This window comes from Pieris napi, chromosome 8 (genome assembly GCF_905475465.1).
Source record: "Pieris napi chromosome 8, ilPieNapi1.2, whole genome shotgun sequence".
In the NCBI taxonomy this organism is placed as follows: domain Eukaryota; kingdom Metazoa; phylum Arthropoda; class Insecta; order Lepidoptera; family Pieridae; genus Pieris; species Pieris napi.
Window position 1 is genome coordinate 2,726,672 of NC_062241.1, and position 25,418 is coordinate 2,752,089.

General features: G+C 34.2%; 1 protein-coding gene across 2 annotated transcripts in view; it reads right to left on the minus strand.

Moving 5' to 3' along the window:
- LOC125052005 (transcription factor Sox-5) overlaps window positions 1-25,418 on the minus strand; it is a 271,229-nt gene that overhangs the window by 40,499 nt on the left and 205,312 nt on the right. For both annotated transcript variants that reach the window (XM_047652646.1, XM_047652645.1), the window contains exon 3: window positions 17,541-17,685. In XM_047652646.1, coding sequence (XP_047508602.1) covers window positions 17,541-17,685 — 145 coding nt within the window. The remainder of the gene's footprint in view (window positions 1-17,540; window positions 17,686-25,418) is intronic.

Consider the following 25,418-nt stretch of genomic DNA (forward strand, 5'->3'; position numbering starts at 1 on the left):
GACGATTTCATTCTTTACAGGTGTAATCTATAAATATTTTAATAACATCGTAGGCGTAAGGCGAGACATTTGTTTTATTAAATGCTAATTTTACAATAAATTTTCTGAGTTTAAACGTAAATGGAGTCGTTTAGCGGCATATTTGTGGCGACACCTATTTTAATAAGACATAAATATGAGTTAGTGGTTCGTAAAACTTAATTGCTTTTATTTATTTATTTTAAAGGCACACTAATGAAACAGAGAACATACAACATACGAATACACAATACATGCATGCGCATCAATGACAAGTGTGCACGACAATTAAAATAAATCAGTGGCGCTTCAACCTCTTTAGGTCTGGGCCTCAGATTTCTGAATCTGTTTCATGATCATTTTTAAATCTAATAGACAAGTAGGTGATCAGCCTACAGTGCCTGACACACGCCGTCGACTTTTTGGGTCTAAGACATGTCGGTTTCCTCACGTTGTTTTCCACCACCGTTCGAGCGAATGTTAAGCGAAGAAAGTCCATTAGTGCACAGCCGGGATCGAACCTACGACCACGGGGTTGAGAGCCGCACGCCGAAGCCACTAAGCCAACACTGCGTGCACATTATTATGATATGAGTATATTAAGGTAAAACACATTCTAAATTTATTGTGTAAACGCTAGGGTTGCCTGGAAGAGATCGCTTAGTAGCGATGAGGCTGGGCGTTGAATTATCCATGTTTTGGTTGTTTTAAATTGTATGTGTAATTAATAAACAGTCTTATAATTGCATAAATATTCGACTTACATATATATAAGTATATCTACTGGCTAAGTAGTCACTCCAAAAACGGCTTGACAGATTAGTATTTGTATGTGTTTTTACCACGGGTCAGCATTTTATGTAATAAAATGTGATTACCAAATTAACATGTAAAAGGAAGTGAGTAAAGAGTCCGGATGTTAAAACGGAAAGTTAAGAGAATTTAAATCAAGGGCGTAAGTGGAACAGATAAACAATTAATTAGTTTCTAAGAAACTTGAAATCAATAAAATTATAACTTGATTAATCCAAATCGTATTTGGCGAAAATACTAAGAGGTGACAAATTTATTTATTTTCTTCCACATACATTATATTATAGGAGTAAGGTTAATTTTTAGCTAGACTTCTTTGCTTTCTTAATATATATTTTGATATGTTATCGTACGAGGTTTTATATACCAATTTATATATAGATACCTACTATACAAGTGGAGACCAATTTTTTTTAATTGGAATCTTACTATTGGCCCTAAGGGCCTTGACAGCTCAGCTTTTACTATTTTGCGACCGACCCGGAATGAAATGAATCTTCTTTTTCCTTAAACTAGCGGAAGCACCTCGGCTTGGGCCTGCCGCCTGAAGGGCTGGACGGAAGTACTCCAGTGTGAGCGCTGTACGAAGTAAGCAATTAAGCAGCGCCATCTCCTGGCAGAATAAATAACCACGATTTCATGTATTTTCAAGACCTTATCACCAATAATATAATTCATCCAATTTACACAAAACCTCACCAACCATCTGATTGATGGACTGTTTGCGTTTATTATTCATAAAGACTTCGTTTTATATATAGTTCTTAATTACTACGAGTATTTACAGATATGTCAGTTCGCGGAATTTGAGTACAAAGCGCGTTTCGCAATGAAAAGTGTACTGGGAAGAGGAAATCTCTTTTATTGTAATAACAATCTAATGAGTTCTCTGGTCAAACGTAAATTCATATCATACAAATGTAAACTAGTATGGAAACTGTTTTTGTTTTGTAGGGTTGCTACATAGAATTGATTAATATGGCATAAAGAAATATTAAGTAGCTGGAAATAGTTTGAGCTTAGCTTAGCTCAATAAATAGGTGTTCCAAATGTTAGGTCAAATGGTATGATTACCCAAATTGTTTCCAACACATCTCTATCACGTCAGCTATCTAATAATTTGCAGCATAATTCGTTCATTAGATTAGGAGGTCCAGAAACAGAGATTTAAACAGTTAAAAACAGAAATAAGGATATGACAAAAACGGATGACAGAATTGATAATATGGTACCTGGGACCTACAGAAAAACATCTTATGTTTAGTAAATGTCCCACGGTTATCGAGATATTTGAAATTTTTGAAACTGCAAAAACATTACACCCTTTTTCGTGGCAACTTGAAATGCAGGTTTATTCTCAATCTGTTTTCTGGATAGTTTTCCTGGATAGATGTGCAACAAATGACAAAGTGCTGTTTGCTACGATTTCAGAATTTCCCAAAATGTCAAATATCTCAAACACTGAGTGACTTTTGTAACATAAAACATACTTTTCAGAACCACCGAAACGTCCTCTATCCGCAGGTAAACATTCATTACACACCCTGTATAAAGTGTACAGTTAATTTAGTCACACTCAGTGAGCTGTAGAAGGTTTAAACATAAATACAAATAAACTTACATAGTATTACATTATATACCTACCCAAAAAATATAAAGACCGGTACATGTTATTGCTCAATACAGAAGCTTGAATAAATTAGTAATTAAAAATAATTTTGTTAGCGTCTTGTTAAAAAATATTAATATTAACTTAGACCATTAATACTATTTTTCCTAATAAACATGTCGTTATAAGAAATCAATTTAATACGTATTTTAAAGATCAATTACCTTATTTATTAAGGTACTATAATGACGTAACAATTTAATGTTTTGTCCTTATCTATCTCGCTTCTTAAGTAGGTATGTCAAATGAAAGAGACTGCCAAGAGACAGAGAATCTTAGTGACACTTTGATTATTATTAAATTGTTTCGTAACACTGTTAAATATAATTAACCCTCCAATATGTATTATTTATTGGAAGCTTAAAACATAATTTTATTAAAACCAAAGCTTTAAAAGCTTATCCACAATCGATTTTACGGCTTCGATATTTTTGACATCCCTGATAAGTCGGCAAGATCAAAGAGCATCGCACAGTATACATTGTAATGTCTGTTCACTTGTTTACTCTACTGACCAGCGGATACCGATTGTCTCATCTTCGGGACATTAATATTTTTTATTACCAGCCGGATACGGTCATTAACGGAAAATGTATGTCTTTGATACCTTAGAGGAAGTCAACAAATTCTAATCAACTTTCCAATTTTAAATTGATTTATTTTAAAAATCGTAAATAATAATGGACGTGTCACGTAACGGACGAGATGATAATCTATTCAATTATTTTTCTGTTATCTGTGAATAGATAGCTACTATAAATAATGCAAAAATAATTTATCTATAATATAAAAATTAATCGCAAAATGTGTTGGTAAGCGCATAGCTCAACAACGCCACCACCAATTTGGCCAATTCATTTTTTATAATATTCCTTGAAGTACGAGGATGGTTCTTACGGAGAGAAAAATTAAAAAAAATTGAGTGAAAAAGTCTAAAAACAACACTTTTCTATATTCCCATACAAAATATTCGTAATAATACTTAAAAGTCAATTTGAACTTTAATACCATATCATAAAGTTCAAGTGTTAGTGGAGGGGTTCCGGGAAGGTAAATTTTTATTTTTTGACATAAAGTATTTGTTGTCTTATCAACTTTCTTTTTTTATCTTACTAGCTAGACCGGTGTCGAATAGTAGAATAAGTATTTTAAAAAATAAAGAATCGACTGTTAATACGATGTTCGCCAGGCCAGCTAGTATTTTTATTTAATTGCCTGTAATTTAAAAATTTTTGATTATTATCCTAATTTCGCAAGCGATAAATCTTTACATTTTTAATGCCGCCGGACAAGCACGCATACACACGTAACTGACATTAAAATAATTTAAACAAAGAAAGCCGTGTAGACATTTGCAAAATTTGATATTATCAGTGAACAGTTAATTTATAGCGCCCACAGTCGGCATGACCAAAGTATTTCGCGTATTTTCTTAAATTAAGCTTTTCAAAGTTGACATAATCGCGATAAGCGTGTAATGCTGTGACGTCACAAGCGGAATGCGCGAGCGTAATTCTTAATATTAATAGGATTTCACAGGTTAATGTACTCCTAATCAAATATGATTTTTGCTATTTATCTATGTCATTATAAATCTTACTACTTTTTTGTCCCCGAATCAAACCAAGTGCTAACAAATACGAACAGTTTGAGTTGTGACACCACAGAGCATAAAATTGATTTTTAAATACATATATTATTAGAAGTATTTATTTCTAACATACAAATATACAGTAAATACTAGCTGACCCGGCAAACGTTTGTTTTGCCATGTATATTATTTCTAGGAAACATTTTTGTAGTTCAATAAAAATAACTATCTTCAATAATAAAAATAGGGGTTGATGGTAGAGGGATGAAAATGAGGGGTTATATATATTTTTGTATGCTGTATCATAATTTTTTTTGTGGACACCCCTTATCACTTAGGGGTTTGAAAGATAGATAGTAGCCGATTCTCAGACTTTCTGAATAAGCATTAAAAAATTCATAAGAATTGGTCTAGCCGTTTCGGAGGAGTATGGCAACGAACATTGTGACACGAGAATTTTATATGTATTAGACTAGTGGACCCGACAGACGTTGTCCTGCATGATATTTCAAGCAATTAGTAAAGCAAAGTATGAAAGTACCGACTGCAGCGCCATCTGACGGGCTGATTTGTGAATCTAAACCATTCCCAGATCCCCTTGAACACACACAAAAATTTTCATCAAAATCGATCTAGTCGTTTGAGAGAAGTTCAGTGACATACACACTCACAGAAGAATTAAATATATAAAGATTTAAAATTTTCAATTTTTTTTTAAATTGCGATACTTATTCTTTGAAGAAAGCACCAGCTCTCGAAGCACCTGTAGTACCAGGCGCCAACTTATATTCAATTAGCTGTGCACTTGAACCCCACGGCCCAAGAGTTTACACTAAAGGTAACAAAATGGAAGTTGGAGGAAAGACTCTTATATTTTAATAGTTTATTATTATATTATAAACAAATGGATACAATAACATTTGAGTCACAATAGAGCAGCGGTAAATCTGTCCAGAGAGATATAAAAATCTATTTGAAAGAGAAGTTTCGAATTAAACGACCGTGGTGACAAACATAACACGCGTTTAAGGCGAAGTTTAACCGCGCGGAAGTCATTTCTAGGTATTAAAACAATACCATTGTTTTTTTTTAGTAATACAATCGAAATCTTGGTATTACATTTGAAACCCACTGTGGTTTCTGTTAATGTCTTGTTAGGAGCGCGACAAATGCATATGTAGTTCTTTAACTTACTTTTTGTGTTAACAACGTTAGGCTATCTGATAACTACAATAAAAAGTAGCAGGACTTCGATGATTTGAGCCCGAAACAATGGGAAATAGAATCGCTTTTTTCAGATAAAAAAATGTAATCCAACAGTTTTTGTCAACAGTTTCTGAATTAATAAAGTTATCGAAAAAATAAATAAATAAGCAAATTCACTGCGCGCTCCTTCTCTAACTATAGTAGGTACCTATCTACCTAAGTAGGTATTTAATTGCTATCAAACAACTATTAAAAATCGATGCTAAGATATAATTGTCATAAATTGTGGATATTATGAAATCACTTATTTTAATAATATTCATATTGAGAATAAAGTGTATTCAGTAATAACCTATGTCGTAGCGGTACTAATCTCACCTACTAAGGAAACGGAATTTCTAACTTCGCCTTAAACGTCTGACAAAAGAAAATACGATAAGAGTGGATTACAGATAGCCTCTGACGTCTATTATGCTAATGTCTGTAATACCGCGGTATTTTTGTTTAGTGACCAGAGATGACAGACCTATGACGGTCAGACTATTTTCGTATAATCTGTTCTGTATATGAAACCTGAACGAAAAATTGCGCAGTTAAATCATGCAATTGTGGCTTCTTTTTTCAAAAACATTTCGAGAATAAATTACTTATAATAACATTATTTTTTTTTCTGATGAAAATAAAGCCTGGCTGGGAGGAGATATGATAAAAAAATCAATAGTTCAAGCAATGGAGTAAACATTCCAAATTTAAAATATTCTTTCACAACCAAATCCCAATCAAAGGTCCCGTCAAAAGCTTACAAAACCATTTTTATTACATCGTAAATATAGCAAAGAGCATTTTTAACACTTAGTTCTTTTTGCGAATTTCGTGTTTTATAATATCGTAAAACTCATTGCATTACATAAATTAATTTTGACTAACCAGCTGTTGTATAAAATTGACTTTATACTTCCGCGATCGTAACAAATTATATCGAAAGCTTTATATTTAAGCTCTATTTAAATCGCTGAACTTTTATTCTTAACAGTAAAAGTACGAACTGTTTTACATGTATTTTTGGTTACATGAAATATTGCTTTTTTGAGTATACTTCAAAAGTATGTTAAGTTCAGTGAGTTTAGTGCACGGTAATAGAAAGCTAGTCCTTGCATATTGCGGTTATATGCAGCAATTTAGCAATGGCTCTATTCACTTATATGTATATGGACTTCGTAATCATATAAGAGCAATTTATCAAAAACATACCTAACATGGGTAAAAATTGGGTGAAAAGATGTTACCAAAGTACTGTATAACATTCCCACAAACGACCACACAATAGCTTGCAATTAATAAAGCGTTTAAAGAAGAATGGTATTAAAAAATTCCCGCGCATTTTAACGTCAAAATGCATCACGAAACACTCATCCCGATACTTCACACGAAATCACGTTCCTCGCATTATTTTGATGAATTCGAATTTCGAATGTTACAGATTCCACCACATTGCTGGAAATTTAAAAATAAAATATATTGTCTATGATTTATTATGACAAACGAGGTTTGCTATCCAAGATATTGTTGGTATAAATAACTTAAACGCAAAGGAAACAGAAAAACATAAACGAGAGATTAATTTACGTGGCCATAAACAAACGTGCTCAATAAAAACATTGACAAAATTCAGTGTTATTCATTTAAAATATACAAAGAAAGTAACATAAATAAGTCTATTCGAATTCAATGGTAGAACAGAAGACTTTTGTGTATAGAAAAAATATATAAAAAAAAGAAAATGGAAAGTCCGTTTCATCCCGCACTCGTTGCTCGAGATGGTCTATTCAGCAACAACTTATTAAATAAATTAATCGCAAGTTGCTAGAAAAAGAAAAAACTAAGCGGTTCTCTCATTTACTTGCGGACAAAGCCCGTAATTCCTTAAAACCCGGCGCCATTCTGTTCCGCATTCAGCGCGGACTGTAGCGAAGAAAGCCCGCAAAAATAATTGGAAAGTGACGGGAATAACCCGGCTTAGTGATGGGCCCGATTCGATTTTATTTATCGTGATTTGATATCGATTCTGTGCTTATATCGATCGATTTATATGTGTATCACATTAAGTGACAAGCCGTAAGATATAGACGTTTAACAATATTAAAAGGTATTCAATATTCGTAACATGGTTAATTTCTCGTCGATATTGATAAAAGTTTTGGCTTGAAAAGTTTAATGGACAAATTTTCTTCTTAAGAAAGTATAACAAAGCCATGATTCTCTTTTCATTAGAAAATGTTCAATGTCTTATTTAAAAGGGTATTTTTTTTATAGAACGAGGGGCAAACAGGCTCTTGCCTAGATGCTCACTAGATGATTAAGATTAAGTAATATAGCCCTGCACGGGTGGTATCTCATTACCAGAAGGCTCTCCAGTTACGGGTCTTTTAAGAATTGGTACGCTCTTTTCTTGTCATCCCTAAGTCGTTAGATCAACTTACGAAACAAATCAAACACTTACATACGTCAAGTTCCGAGTCGCGAAATCTTAGGTACATCGATAAGAAGAAGATGTTGTACAACCCTAGCTCGCCTCGGGAGCGCGGCCCACATTCCCAACTTTTCATCATTCTCCTTGCCTTCCCGGCTCATTGTGTCCGTGGGAACCTTTATTGCCCCCATAGAAAACTGTGAAAGCCGTCCAAGAAAAGCATTTGTGTGCCTTCGCTTGAATAAAACTGACAAAGAGCGCGTTTCAGTGTTGATTCGGTACCAGTTTCAGACCTCCTTTCATTTCACCTACCCATTTTTCGTTTCAACCGGCTCTATTGGTCGGTTTGTTTTGTATCGGTAAATGAGTTTCGTTCTGTGGAAAGGTTAATTTGCTTTCCCGTTACGGTTTTTGTTGGAACCCTTGAAAGGTTTCGCTTTTGTGGGACCTTCGTCAATATTTTATTTAGAGATATTCGCTGCCGTTTGTTTTGGTAGGATTTTATCGCGCTGTTTTTTCTGTCAACGCTTTTCAGGAGCTCTTTGTGGGCTGCGTCTAGCCGGGCTTTTGTTTGTAAAATAGAAACATCTGTTCAAATTAGAAAATAAGCAAAACGGCAACACTCGAGTTTATAAATTCTTTCAAGTTAAAAATTCTCGTCCAACGATCCTAGAAATTCGCTCTTAATTAACGCCTTCCAAACGCGAATAATAAGACAAACTGCTAAATTAGTAATGGCACTCATAATGTTGTTGCTACTCAACACAGCGCGATTCACAATTTTCCTTACAAAACTTTTCTCGACTTGTTCGTGTAACTAAGCGTACACTATTTAATTATGAAACACCCACCTCCCGCCCCCTGCCCCCACAAAGGGGCAGAAAATATGATTTTCTCAAAGGCTTCTTTTCAGTTACCTGTAATACTGAAAGCGTGGGACGCGGTCAGTCGAGGCCACTGTCTGCCGTCTTTGAGATTATGTTTTTTTAACAAAAGTCAACGAATAACTTAATTAATTACAATGTATTAGCCACGAATGTTTTCGTTTCGCTATTTTGGTTTAAGGCTATATTTGGCGAGTTATTATATCAATACCAAGACAGTTTTAAATTTGTTTTAAACATGTTTTTCGACGTGAATTAATTCCATTGTATCACCATATTGTACCAGAGGAATGTTAGAAGCCACAGGATCAGCGTGCGACTCTCATCCCTGAGGTCGTAGGTTCGATCTGCGCCTTGACTTTCTTTCTATATGCGTATTTAACATTCGCTCGAACTGTGAAGGAAAACATCTTAAAGAAACCGGCTTGCTGTAAACCCAAAAAGACGACGGCGTGTGTCAGGCACAGGAGGCTGACAATGATCATGAAGAAGATTAAAAAATCTGAGGCCAAGACCTTATTACCATGTTTAATTGTTTAGCTAGCTTACTTTTAATTATCTTTGGTTTTTAAAACTTGGATAAAGTTTGCTAATATTTCCTACTTAGACAATATGGGGACAATTCAGTCACAGACTAAATGAGACATAAATTGTACATGCAACAGCTATTATCTGCTTCCAGATTAATAAAACCATTATACGCGACAAAGGTGAAATCGTGCGGAGCGGGTGCTTCGAGAAAATTGTTTAAAGCAAAACTTCTAATCTCTCTCTCTCTAATCTTATTTATATTTACAGCGTCAGTATTAATTGGTTACACGCAAACGGATCTAAAAGTTTGAATAAAAGCATTGAAATATCGCCTATATGGTTAGATCCACGATACGTAGGGGAATTTCAATAGAAAAATAGTGAATAACAATGAAATCCCAGGCGCATATATAAATCAAGAAACATTTAAGCTTTGGCTGAAAATGTTTGTACCACACTAGCTGTGTCGCAATTTAAAGTTGAATTTTCGCATTTTCATGCTCCATTGTAATTAATAATCTGCATAACGGACAAGTTGCCTGACAGCACTATTAGCGCGTCCATTCGATCAGCCCGTGATTGACCATACATCATTACTTAAGAACTTACGTGGAACACAAATTAAAAGCACGACTCTAAGATTAATCTTAACTAGAATTTTAATGGAGTGCTCGTCTTTAGAAAATTTTCGTGTTTCAGATGTTTTAACCGATTTTTGTAATAAAGACCACCTTATTTTCAATAAAGTAGACAAGCTTTTATTGAATTGGCATTAAAATACGCGTTTTACTATCATGCAATTTTTTAATAGCGATTATAAATAAAAAAGCCAGGCCAGCAGTTTTGGTAATATCATCCGCCCATCTCGTGAGCGATATTCCTCTGTATCGCTTCCCTTTCCTCCCCACTGGGTCACACTTACGGTCCATAGATCGTTTGACAGTCTTGCTACATGATCTGCCCATGTCCGTTTAAGCTTTTGAGCATAGTTTAGGGCAGTAGTATTAGTAGGTATCGCTTTTCATCTTAGTGTGCCTTATTTTATTAATTATATTTTAATAATCCGCTTTAGACATATATTAGGGCATTTCAAAAGGTGTGAATTAATAAAGTATGCCGTTTTTATGTTATGAGGAGGTAATAAATTCAATTAAGCTTCTATTACAGGGCAAACGCAACATCACTATTATGGAAAGCCGTTCGTAAAAGGAAGAACGAATATTGCGAAACGTATCGCGTAACGAAACCGGTCCGAGAACTTTACCAATTGAAATGTATTAAATTTTATCGCCTACACATGCGCATTACAATAGGAATAACAACGAATAGAAGAAAATCTGTAGCACAAAGGCGCGCCCATTTCCACCGATCATTGTGCTAGAGCGAGACAAGATATATCCTTGATATACTCCAACAAAGACGCCGGCTGGCGATGCGCAAACGAGATAGTCGAACAATAGACAATTGTTATCCCTACCATGCGGCACTGCCCTAGAGAAAGTGTGTACGCGAATTTCACTCATCTAATAGGAAATCTAGCGTCATTAAAGCACACATTTCCGTGTGCTCTACATAACACAATGCGGCCAATAATTTGGTTCGGTCGTTATCATTGGGAAAACAATGGCTTTAGGTATTTATGGTGCGAATAGGATTGCGTAGGAGGTTTTATGAGATGAGATCATAGACAAACAGTTTAAAAGTGGACATTATGGTTTATATTGAGGGTTTTTATAGCGGGGATTTTTATGTGTAACGAGCGAACTGTCGATAAATACCGTAGCTTTATTGGTTTTATAATCGTTTTAGATTAATAATTTATTATGAACAATAAATGAAATCTTACGGTTTTGAAAATTCCAAAAGTATGCTCAGACATTCAGTATATGATACGGAGATGAATCAATAATTTATAGATTATTTTTAGGCTGGCCTTGTGTGACTAACACGCATTATTTTTAACATTGGTACTTGCCCATATCGCCAGGAAGTGTTAAACTATATAAAGAAAAATCACGACGGCTTTATTTGATTGAATTTTCTTTATATATAATTTAACACTTTCTGGTGACAATATTTTTTTGCCTATACACTTATGAACTTTCGAACAACATACACTTATTACCAATACACATTGGTTTTGCTTATAATAGAGAGACATAGACACGCAAATGTATCTCCGACAAGTGTTTAATTATATATAAAAAAATCAATTAAAGCCGGTCTTTCGAACGCACACATACACCTAACAGACTACCTCTGCACAGCTCTTGCTTAAAATAGCATAGACCCATAAATTCTCAACTTCATAAGCCCATAGACTAAAAAAAAACAAAACAACATCACAAAATAACTCTTTCGGGTTTGAGGTTGAAAAATAATTCAAGATCCGCAATTTCCCTATGACTAAAGCATTGATAGAGCAAGAATAAATGTAGAATTTTCGCAATTATGGTCAGTGGGAAAAATCAAACGTTACTTATACAATTTGGCGCGTGTTTAAACATATTTGGTAAAACTATTTCACTCGAAGCGTGGCCGCCTTATGTGGTGCGATTACAAAATTGTTCCCTGTGTGAATATTGTAATGTAATTTGTTAAAAATGCTGCGAAAATTTTCTATCCTATTCCTACATTTAACGTGTATATTGAGTATTAATGTGCTAGTTTTATTATTTTTCTTTTTTGTAAAAGTAAAGAAGAACAGGGGTCAAACGGGCAACAGGCTCACCTGATGTTACCGCCACCCATATATACTTATACAGATACACTCTCAATTCCAGAGGGCTCGCAAGTGCGTTGCCGGCCTTTTAATTTGTTCTTGTCGTCATGGCTAAGAACGATCACATTAAAGCCAGGGCGTTGCCAGATACAGCCATCTTTTTATTTTAATAATTATGTTGTCTAAATATGTTGTCCTGTACACAGGTCTTACAAAAAAAAAAACACCGAATAGTAAGTCTAAAGGATTCAAGAATCCACACACAAAAACATTATCAAAAGTAGTTTAGGACTACAAATTAAATATATACTCGTTCACTTCATAAATCTTCTATCTATAATATACTTGACGGCAAAACATATTAAAATGCTTAAGTTTTAATATTTTTTTAATTATATATACATGTTTCCGTTTAAATCTTCCCTGAACTTCCACAAATATTTCAAGATCAAAATTAGCCAAATCAGTTCCTCCATTCTCGAGTTTTAGCGAGACAAACAAATAGCAATTCATTTAATATACCTATATATATAACGATATAGTTACAAGTGCAATAACACGAAGTTTATATGAGTTTAAACCTAGGTATATCTAGTACATTACAATTAATATGCAAACTCAGTAAAAACGTTACTTTCAAATCGACTTAGACACCCACATTTCAAATGAAACCTCGTATAGACTCGTTGAAAAGGTATTACAGGTATTGCACAAGTGCCGTAACATTTTAATATTTACTTTTTTTAATCAAAAACTTGTCATGTGTCCGTCGGTCCTTCACAGACTAATTGGTTTGACTCTGTTTACTCTGTGGGCTTTGAGAGAAATATTTTAAAAGACCTCTTTGACACCATATCATAACCACCGTTTAGTGGCGGCTATATGTCGTGTCACATTTTAATCAGAGGGAACGTGGAGTGGGGCAATTTTATGCCAACTTTTAGTTCGAAATTTAAAAAAACCTCGTTAATCCACGGTGTTACCATTTTATAGAGGTAATTATAGTGGTAAATCTAATTAGCAATGTCGTAGGCTTCGTCTGTGAGCGGTAACTTTGATATAAAAACGTTATCCTCAATATAATTACAGACTTACAAAAACAATTATGCGACGGCGATATTAAATAATTCCAACTACGCACATCGGATAGAATCAAAACAAAGTACCGAAATAGCCTCCCCAGTAATTTATTTGTCTTTAATTTTTAAAAATGGAACGCGGAAACGGACCAATGAGACGCGTCCCTCGACTGATTGTCAATTAGCGACATCAAACGGGCTTTTTGCGAATTAAGCGTGCGTTTGTGTTCATTTTTTGTCCGGCAGATGAGCGGAGCGGACGCTTGATGCGTTTTTCCGTTTCGACGTTTCATTTTCATATTTCCGTTTGTCTGGTCGTCTGGGGGGAGTACAATGGGGGCGTTTTATGATATCAACAGCCCTCCATTTGTGATGGATGTTTAATTCGTGTGAGTGCCCTTGCAGACAGATTAAATTTTAAATCCTTTTTTCACGATTGCTTTGTTTACGAGATTTTTATGTAATGAAAGAATTATTTCAACTTTGTTGTTGCCGTAGGGACGAATAATTACAGGCTAGGCTGGCTGGTATCGTATTGTTTTTCTCTTGAGCTATTGTGATACAGATGTATGGACGACGTAGTAAGTATACACACATCATATATAGCATGTATAGCATCGTTACTTTGTGCTTAAATTAATTCGTGAGCTAATATTTTTTCCACAAATTTGTGGCTAATCTCACAGTTTTGCAAGACCGATCGGCGTGGTTCTCTATACTACCTTAGGTTATTAGATACTTCGGAGTCCTACAGTAACATTGTGGTACGTCTAACGACAAAAACTTTTCGAAATAAACTTTATTATTAATTAAGTTATTGTTAAATTATAAATAAAATACTAATTAATTTTATATATAAATATAATGTAACTATTTAAGATTATACAAAGACTAAATACGAATAGATTAACGCAAGTAACATCTATTAAATCCTTCCTCTATGTAAAACGTAAAAGGCACTAGAAACCAATCGGAGGCGTCTAAACAAACCCGTCTAGCGAAAGGCAGAAACAACGAAAATGGAAAAAAAGCAGTTCCAACGCGTATTGGGATCGAGCAACAAAAGGATGTTCGGGAAAACATGAACGTGAGCCTGCCATTAGCCGCTAGTATTGCCTGTATAGCCTCTTCAATCGGTAGCTAGGGTTGCCACGCTTATTATTTAAATAATATAGATTAATATTAAGAAGGAAAGGAAAAACAACTTTACCATGTATAATAAAAGAGAAAGTGCACTAGGATTCCCTGTGCCGTGGGCAGCTGGTCTCTTCCATTTGACATATTAATGATTTTAGATACTTGTCGTAATAAACTCTACATACAGTCAATGCTAGTAATTTCTATCTCATTCTTTCCCTTTTTTGGGCAAATCCTGTCATTCCTTTCCGCCACCTGCCTACCTTTGGTCTTTCCACCTTCTCAGTTGTCGTCAAATTTTAATTGTACCTTGGGCACCATATTAGTAGTAGTAGTAGTTGCCTATGTACTAATGATTAATGGATAGCAAAAATATTCTGATAATTTTATTAAAAAATCTTGATTGTGTAGTAGTTTTAGTTAAAATTTGGCCATACATAAACTGTATTAACACTGTGTTTATTATTATAAATAGTTGTTAATACAGTTTATGTTGATACAGTTAATGTATGGTCAAAAAGTTATTAAAATAAATGCCAACCCTAGGCTACTGATTTGAGATGAAAGGGTTTCCACCATTGTATCTTTCAATCGAAATTAAAGACAAATTGTACGTTCAGTACTCATACAATGAATAGCGCTATTTGCGATCGGGTTTTTGTAAGCTTTTTATGATGAGCTTTCAATAGACACGTACTGAAGAGGATTTATGATTTCACTAATACGAATGTGGAAGCTCATTAGATGATTGATAGGTCTAATTATTTGATTTTTTTATATCGAAACGGCTTATGTACTAATTGGTTAAGGATGTTTATTTACTTATGTTTAAAGTTACTTTATCAGATATTTTATAAATAAAAATTAGTATATTATTAATAAAAAGAGTGAGGAAGTTTATTGCCAGTTCTTCTCTTCCGTTCTACGCCCTTGATTTGAGAACTGGCAATAAATGTAAAATTAGAAGCATTTCATGTATATTTCTTTTTTGACGTTCGTAAGTGTACCTACCTATATGAATACATGATTTTTGACTTTGACATTATATTTGCTATTTAATGTAAATCTCGGTGCACAGATCAGTTTCAAGATAGTCTTGAAGACACAGAAAAAATAAATTCGAACAAAAATCACTTGGTTTTGAAGAAATTATATTAGAGATATTGACTGAAATATCTTCCACTAACTACTGAATTATTAACAAAATAACAATTGAATCATAAATGGAAATACGAAAACACCACTGCAACAAAAATCGGCCCAACGCAGCCTCAAGTTTCTGTCACTAACATCGCTGATTTTCTAATTAAAAAAGTAAATAAATTTATGGCGCTGCAACTTATATTTCTGTATCTGTTTCATGATCACTTGTTAATCTAATAGGCAAGCATGATCAGTCTTCTGTGCCTGACGCACGCCGTCGACTTTTTGGGTCTAAGGCAAATTTACTCACGATTTTTTCCTTCACCGATCTAGCGAATGTTAAATGCGCACATAGAAAAGTCCATTGGTGCACAGCTGGCGATCGAACCTACGACATCAGGGATGAGTCGCACGCTGATGCCAGAATTAATACTATTTAAATAATAAAGATAATCTCTTCCAGGCAAACCGTAAAAATCAATACGTCTAAAGCATAGAAAGCCAACAAGAAAGTTTCATAATTTATTCGTCGACTAGACCAATATTTAAGTAAGGTCACGTACAAAGACCTCTCACCCTTTCTTTGTAAGAAATCGTATGGAAATCTCCGTCTTTGATGTCCTTTTCAAGTATTGTTTGGCCCTTTGGCCCCTTCACAGCGAAGGCTTTATTCGGTTTATGTAATCTATGGTGGATTTATTTACAAGTATTTCGATTAATATTTAATATTATACGGTTTCGTACAATTTAATTCGGTGATAGCCTTATATTATGTCTCTTTCTGACAATTTTGTTTACACTGTGATGAAAAGAGATAAGTACTTTAGTTAACAGCGATTAAGCAGTATGAAGAAAAGCGTCTCTATTGCAGTTGAAACTAACAATGACCGTAAGCATAAGCTACTTTTAATATTGTGTTCTACTGAAACAGAAAAGTCGCCCAAAAAAAAGTAAAAGCCACTCTGATATCAGACGAGTTCTATCCTTGCGGTCAGAACAAACGCAAAAGATTCAGAAACAAGTATCGATTTTGAATAAAATAAATAAATCAGTGGCGCTACAACCTTTTTAGGTTAGGGCCTCAGATGACTGTATCTGTTTCATGATCAGCCTTCTGTGCCTGACATACGCCATCCTTCAAATGTACAGGGCACACAAAGAGATAAAGTCAATTAGTGCACAGCGGGGGTTCGAACCTACGATCTCAGGGATGAGAGTCGCACGCTGAAGCCACTAGGCCAACACGTCTCTTCGTGCGTTCTGATGAATACCCATAAATGTCAGGTCAAACACAGGCATTGTAATTTATCCCTCCAATTAGGCTGCGGCATTTTAACAAGTAAGACAGGTAAAAAATAACAAGTGGCAAGAATATTCCCGACCCGAATGGTACTTATCTCTCAATATTGTTTCCTTGATTTTATTTAGTACCGAGTTAAGCCGCTCCAAGAGACTACGCCGAACTTTAAGAGGGTCTGTTGTAGTTAATTCCGTATTTTAAATTCGATTTAACTCCGTTTTGTAACTAAATTTTATTTAAACTTTTCGTGCTGAAGGATACTCAAATTAAGTTGAAAGTTTAAATTGCTTTTAGACAATGTACAAAAATATCATATAAAATTTAATTTAATTAGGATGTAGTCTTTATTAGGGTTTTCACCTGTTTGTCATAATTAATGGTTGACAAATCACATAGCTTCCAAGTGGCTCAATTAGCCAGTAAGTAGTCATAAAAAATTTGCATTTCATTGCGGAATATTAATGTATTTTTCATTGTAATACTTATTTGTTAATTATATTTAATTATGCAAAAACCAGCTCTACACTACTACGCTACTACTGCTCTCTCAATTAGGTAAATAAACATAAATATAAAACATCAATAACAATGGTTGTTAATTAATTGTGTATGTTATGTGCAAAAGGCTTCGGACGTTTATATATTTCGTATAAGTCAAATATATTCCTGACATTCTTGCTAAGTGAAAAAATTAAAAAAAAAAAACTATAAATAATTGTTATTAGGCGCCACAGCGATCCAAAATTATTACAATAATAGTATAATTTTAATATTATTTTATATTTCCCTAAGTGTTTGATGGATTTTATAGACGTTTTAATTAATGAAAAACAAGTGTTATCTGAACAGCCCGAGATATATAGATTTAACATTTCAGTACTATAGTATGTTGACATACCTACTAGAATAAAAAAAACTTCATTTCACTGTAGTGATCTTCGATATCGACGGATTACGTATTATAAACTAAAACATACCTTTGAATGCTCTTGCTGTGCCAGCAACTGTTCTCGCACCATCTGTAGCTGAAGAATCATCTCTGACAGCTGTCTTTCCTTTTCCAGCACACTTTCTCCAGCCAAGGCCTGAATAGCCGCTGCGTCTAGGACGCCTCTTCGGTCACTAGAAAAAGTTATTGGGTCATTAAAATGTGGTTGTTTTAAACTCTTATATTATCAACGAATTTAAAATTAATACAGTACTGGAAAATACTATACTAATTTGCTATATATTGTCTGTAGTAACGTAATATATTAGTATAATAGACTGTAAAAGACGAAATTTAAAAAAAGGTTATTTCAGTGTTTTAACTGAGTGCTTACGAATAATTCTAATTTTGAATTTACCATATAACTCCATTTTTAAAAAATGACAGTCTAATTTTCGTTCCATATTTGAATTTAAACACACATTATTTGAGTAAGTTATGCAACACAGTTCAGAAAACTAAAGTTGAATTATTCATATCTCAGTTTCGTAGTGCAAAGCTGAGCGTACACACATGTTGACAACTAACAAAGGTTGTTATTACACGACGAAACTTTACGTCAAAGCGGAACAACCCCTACTATGGGAATTAGAACTCGATAGTGGAAATCGTTCGATATTAAGCTCCGTTCGTAGGTAACGAATTTTACATAATTCCTTCTTTAAAATAAAAATCTGAACCTTGCAATAAAAACGGGAATCACAATTTTTTTTTGTTATATAGTAATTGTCTCCGCACCAAGACACAACTTACACTTAAGACTAATAAATAATTTAAAACTGACCTAGTTTAGGTACTAAAAAAGATATTTAACATTAGAAAGTGTCCAATAACACTTACAGTCTCTATTAAGGGGAAGACACTTTGTTCTTGTATAAATATTTTTTTAAATTAGCGATGACATATTTTCATATATTTTTTACATCCAATCCAATCACCTGCGTTTTAAAACACCTCATACAAACGAAAAAATTATTCAATAATTTTTTTTTGTATGCATCACAACGTTCCAAATTCAAATTTCCCTCGCATAGAGTTTTCACAGTACGGGCTGCGCTGATACACAAACGAATGCATCGGAGGGCGGAACTGAATTATTAATGTTTCGTCCGGGCTCCGCCGCTCAAGATGCCATGATACACCGCTATTCACTATACACTTTTAACGATAGCTCATATTACAGATATTCTGTAGCTTTTGGTAATAAGCTTTAGAATTCTATTTCACGACCATAATCACGCGATGAATATAGGTGATGGGGATAAGATGGGACAGGCAAATAAAAATGTGGGCTGATGACTTGAGACTTGATTGACTTGACATAGAAGGTATTGAGAGTGTCGATGGGCGGTATCAACTAAACATCAGGGGAGCTTCTTGCCCGTTTGCCCCAAAAAATAGCAAGACTGGCAAACTATTGGCAATGATAGAGACATCTGGAAAGGATTGGAGGTTACACCCAAGATGGATCCATATCTATAAGCGAATAATAACACTACTAAACTTTTGAAATGGAAATAAAAAAGGCTTTATTATTATTATTGAAGAGCAGAGCAGTGTTGGCCTTTTGAGGCCCAGACCTAAAAAGGTTGAAGTGCCATTGATTTATTTATTTTTATTATTATTTTTTGTTTCTTTACCGATTACTAGTTACAATCCGGTGTTATGAATTTGAATTATTACGTGGTATTGTACACTTATAGCTAGCTAACTTAAACTTAGCCACCTTAGGGGATCTCTCCCCTAACAAGGTTCTCGTAAATGAGAGTTAAAATTAAAAGTGGATCAGTGGTTTATTGTTGCAACAAAGGCAAAAGAGGACGAATATTGTCCCTGAGGTCGTAAGTTCTAATTACAGCTGTGCAACAATTGATTTTTCTAATGTAGGTATATGAAGAGTAAAAATCGAGAGAAACTAGCACGTCTTAACGACTTGTCAGGCACAGAAGGCTGACGACAGATTTGTCTATAAAAAAGGGTGCGTGTACTTATGAACGCGCGTAAGTTACACTTCTTTGGCATTATTAAAATTGTTTTGATTGCAAGCAAAATAATTAATTACAATTAAATAATCAAAGACTGGAAAAGGAGTCATTATAGTCAATAAAGTTCAGTTTACATTTGAAAAATTAAATAAATAAATATTTATTAATATTCTCTTACATTAAGTGTAACATAAATTCTATTATTATTCGAATGTTGTTTTTAAATTATGTCCAATGCCGTAGCATCTTCCGTGGGCAACTTCATTCTGTTAATTTTGTGTAACGGTGCGCGCGCATCGTAAGATTTCACTCTCATCAATTTTTCATAACGCGCCTAAATATAACTTCAAAAATATCAAAGAATCAATACACAATACAACCCTCCTTCTAATAATGATCTTTCTTTAATGACTGATGAAGCCAAAAGGCACCTGTTATTACACTATATGACTCACAGACCTCACAATAAATATTTTCGAAAGCAAGAAATAATTCACGAGCTCGTGCAATGACGATAATTATAATAACATTAAATCAGTAGGCACCTACTTTCCTGTCAATTTTAATGTCGAAAAAACTTCCAAAAATCGAACCATATTTCGACGTGCATTTATCAAAGTGCTGTTTTGACAGAAAACATGTTAATTAGGCCTCATTATAACGAAAAAAACCTGACTGGTTTAATTATGTGAAAGGCTTCATTGTGATTTTGACCTGGAATAAGTTGCGTGTCCAGCTCGATGGAAATTCAATTAAATATAAATATTTAAAATAACACTTAATAAGAGATAAGAAAAATCATTCGACGACTCATTGGTCTAGTGGTTAGTACCCCTGACTGCGAATCCATGGGTCCCGGGTTCGATCCCCGGCTGAGACGAACATCGATGTGATGAGCATTTGGTGTTGTGCTTAGGTCTTGGGTGTTTAAATATGTATTTATATGTCTATCTATCTATAATATGTATGTGTATATCCGTTGCCTAGTACCCATAACACAAGCTTCACCAGCTTAGCATGGGACTCGGTCAATTGGTGTGAATTGTCTTTAAAAAAAAAAAAAAAAAAAATCATGCTTAATTTGTATTGAATTATATGTTCTGGGAGTTCAGAAAGAACATGTTAAAACGTGTCATGAAACATTTAAATATTGTATACTTATAAACGTCAATTATCAAATAAATGCTTCTAAATTGATATTAATGGTCAGTTCTCAAGGGCGTCGAACAGAGGAGAAGAACCAGCAAAATTATTTTAATCGGCCATTTAATTCGTATTAAAATTCTAATGTTTTCCATATTGCCAAAAGATGGCGCTTTGTAAGCATAAAACGCAGTAATGTACATCGTCCTATTACTATAACATTTCAATCCAATTGAACGAATTGAATTAATACAAGCTACACAAAAGCGTGTATGCGTGTAAGCGTTATCTATTATAAAATATTATCTAGTACGGTTCATAATCTATGACATGTATTGTTACAATATGAATATCTGTTCTGTCTGAGCTAGGTAAGTAGGAGATCAGTATTCAGTCCTCCTGTGCCTGACGCACGCCGTCGACTTTTTGGGTCTACTGCAAGCCGGTTTCCTCACGATGTTTTCCTTCACCGTTCGAACTTCGAGCTAATGTTAAATGTGCCCATAGAAAGTCCATTGGTGCCAGCCGGGGATCGAACTTACGACCTCAGGGGTGAGAGTCGCACGCTGAAGCCACTAAGCCAACACTGCTGCACTCTATATTTAGACTAGCTATATCGTTGGCTAGATTATAGTTAATAATAATTAGACCATTGGACTAAGGATTCTGGAGATCTACAAAGTTTATAGACGAAGCCATTCATATACATACACATACACATCTCCCAACACATCTGTGTACCTGTCGCTCAGAGGCTATATTGCAATTCTTTATTTTCCTGTTCAATGGGACGCCACTTGTGATTTATTGTCTGACAAATCTTTTTTGTTTTTATCCAGTTTTACCGGTAGCTCGGCTTTATAGCTTCATTGTTGCGTTCTTAATTTGATGCGTTTTATCAATTGCTGAATCATTCCTTGAATGTTAAACAATTGAAATACGAAAAAAGTTTTAATCCTCGCTATTTTAAGTGACTTAAAAACCAACCTTCAACTTTAATAAGTAATTAATTAATCTATAATATTTAAAAACATTATTTTAAATGATTATAAATTAAATCAGTTGCACTACAACATTTTTTAGGTCTGGGCCTCAGATTTCTATGTCCTGATTATTTGTCAATCTAATAGGTAAGTAAGTGAAAGTTATTGTTATATTGAGTTCACTCTTACAAAACAAATTGGGTTTCTTAAAAAACAAAAGATCGAGTCAAGTAATTTACGTGCAAAATGAAATGTGTGAGGGTGACGATATTAAAATTGAATTGCTAGACGTTTGACATTATACATGGTGTAGCAAATCTTTCCTATTAGAAATACACATATACTTTAAAATCTGTATCACATAGTAATGATAATATATACATAAATATAATTATTATTAGTAAATCTGTTTATTCTATTCGAATTTTAGGCATATGTTATACATAGATATAACGACAGATAAATTAGTGACGTTGTAATAACCAATTAATCAAAAATTCGGTAGGAAATTTTTGCTTTAATTTTTGGAAATAAGTCTATTGTGAAAGAATGTTGAACTATTAGTTTAACTTTATTCGTTACACACATACAAAATAGAAATCATTCTTCTTTATAATATTTTTAATTATCATATATTACAATATGTTAGCTAAAATTGTTTTAACTACCGACTTCCTTCGGATATCAAACTATACAACACATACCTATTCACAGATATATATTGTTCACGTTGTAATAGTAATTACAATCGAGAGTCGAGTTATTACTGGAAAATTTGGTAGCACATTTATAGTAGTTTGCGTCTGTTACACAGAGTAATACAAAACATTACTCTTAATAATACTTTTAAGTATCATACTTGCAAGAGGCAGATTGGCATTCAAAGTATCAAAAGAAAAATACAAATTTAAAGCCATCAAGCTATTTCCGTATTAATATTCCAAGTTTGAAAGCCTCCTGTGCAAAGTTTGATAACTTCACAGGCAATATCAACGCCATAGACATCTGACGCGATTGTGAAATATTCTTTAAAAATCTTTTTCCGATTTACCTTTGAAGGGAGAAATGAGATCTCATTGAAGCCGCTTTGATATTTTTTGTCATTAATTATTGAATGGCATTAATTTCGTTTTATCGATATTGTAATTACACCGGCGATTGTTCGGTTTCATAATTAGTTTTGTAAGCCCATGGAGCGATAATTGTGTTGCGAATTATATAATACTAATAAATGATGCTTTCGTGGTCATAACAGCCTTGTTAAACGATTTTTCTCTTTTTGATTAATCAGGTAGTTACGTAGTATCTGGATAGATAGATCTAGACCTAAAACTATCTTGTGTTATCTCACTTATGACGGACATAAAGCAAAATTAGTCCTTCAAAATAATTAAATTACAGTAGATATCTACTTGTGAAAGCAAAACAAATGTAGCGATATGATCGAGATTCGAAATTTGAAAAGATATGATCGAAATTTGAATTTTGAAAAGCTCGGTGATGTACTTTTCTCATTGATTATTTTATATACGAAATTATAGAAAATATTCTTATCGTACATGAATTAAGGTACGTAGCATCTAACTATAACATTAGCTCAGGCCTGCCTAGGATATTCAAGTGTTTATTTGAAAGTACTTTATTTGAAACTTTCCTGTGTTAGTGACCACAATTGTAAATAATCAAAGGTATCTAGTAATATACCCCCGGTACATTAAGCAAAGCTAAGACTTTTAAATTAATAAATTACAGTAGATATCTAATTGTCAAAGCAAAACAAGTGTCGCGAAGTGATCGAGATTCGAAATTTGAAAAGACACGACCGAGATTCGAAATTTGAAAAGACACGATCGAAATTCGAAATTTGAAAATTCAAATTCAAATTCAAATTCAAAAATCATTTATTCACGTAGGTAACACAATGTACACTTGTGATTCGTCATTAAAGAAATAAATATTAATGCTTCTAATTTTACATTTACTGCCAGTTCTCAAATCAAGGGCGTAGAACGGAAGAGAAGAACTGGCAATAAACTCTCCGCCACTCTTTTTAATCGCCATGGTTTTTTTTTTTTTTTTTACACAACGTTTGTAAGGAGCTGCAACCATTACACCATGTTCCACATGACATTTTAAGTAATTAATAATAATAACATAAATAAAAACAAAGACTTGTCCCCTATCAGCAGGAGGCATGGTGAAATAGGAGCACGCACTTACATTCTCGTGGGAACAACACGCAAACACATAGTCGAAATAATTAACATCACCGCATACACGAATTCAAGTACGACCAGTCACCACAAGTAGCACCCGTTCACGAGTATGACGCATGGCCAGCCATCGGCCCCCTCGCCATATTTTAGGGAGAGAGACAACCCGACGCATGGACGCCGCCACAAGCAATGACATTTAAGCGAGCATGACGATCCTTGAAATGTGGACTTGGCTACATAAGAAAATAATAATAATACTGAAATAATTGGATACCACATGGATCACGGTTTGTTCCCACTTTACATTAAAACAGTCGTGGATGTTGACGATCGCCCCGGAGTCTGGAAATGCAGCCGAGAGATTCAGTCGTGTTACCTATAATACATACTGGAGCAACTCATATCCAAGCACTAGGATCGTTTAAATATTCATTTATATTATAATAAGCCTTAGCAAGCAGTTTTACTTTAATGTACGATTTAAATTTATTTATTGACAACGCTTGTATCTCACTAGGGATTTTGTTGAAAAAACGTATACAATTGCCTTGGAAAGAATTACTCGTTTTATGCAGCCTTCTGGTTGGTGCGCTAATTTTGTCTTTATTACGAGTACTATAATTATGGAAGCTACTATTCTTTTTAAAGATATCTATATTTTTCCGCACATACAAAATATTCTCATAAATGTATTGACTTGCCAGAGTCAAAATATGTAATTCCTTAAATTTGCTTCGGACCGACTCCCGTGGGGACAACCCACAGATCGCTCTTATAGCCCGCTTTTGCACCACAAATATCGATTTAATGTCAGCTGCATTACCCCACAAAATAACACCATATGACATAATACTATGAAAATAGCTGAAATAAACAAGCTTTGCTGTGTTCTCATCCGTAAGATCACGTATCTTTTTTACTGCGAACGCTGCGGAACTTAGCCTATTCGAAAGACCTTCTATGTGTCGGCCCCACTGGAGTTTACTATCTAAAGTAATTCCCAAGAACACCGCATTATCAACAAAGTCTATTTCCTCGTCTTTAATTATTATTTGAGAATGACTACTTTTTACATTTGTAGTTACAAATTTAACACATTTTGTCTTCTTTTCGTTTAACTTAAGATTATTTGTATTAAACCAGTGAACTACACTGGAGATGGCACTGTTTACGTTATCAAGTGATGGATTTTGTCGTTTCACTTTAAATAAAAGCGAAGTGTCATCAGCAAACAGTACTATCTCGTGAAGCTCCTTTACAAGAAATGGCAGGTCATTTATATAGACGAGGAATAAGAAGGGACCAAGTATGGAGCCTTGCGGTACTCCCATAGTAACAGAGGATCCCTGTGATATAACTCCATTTACATTTACCTTTTGAATTCTATCGCTCAGGTATGATTCCACAAGATTTAGCGCTTTTTCGCCAATGCCATAGTGTTGAAGTTTCTTGATTAGGATTTCGTGATGGACACAGTCAAAAGCCTTTGATAAGTCGCAAAAAACTCCAATGGCATCATGAGAATTTTCCCAAGCATTTA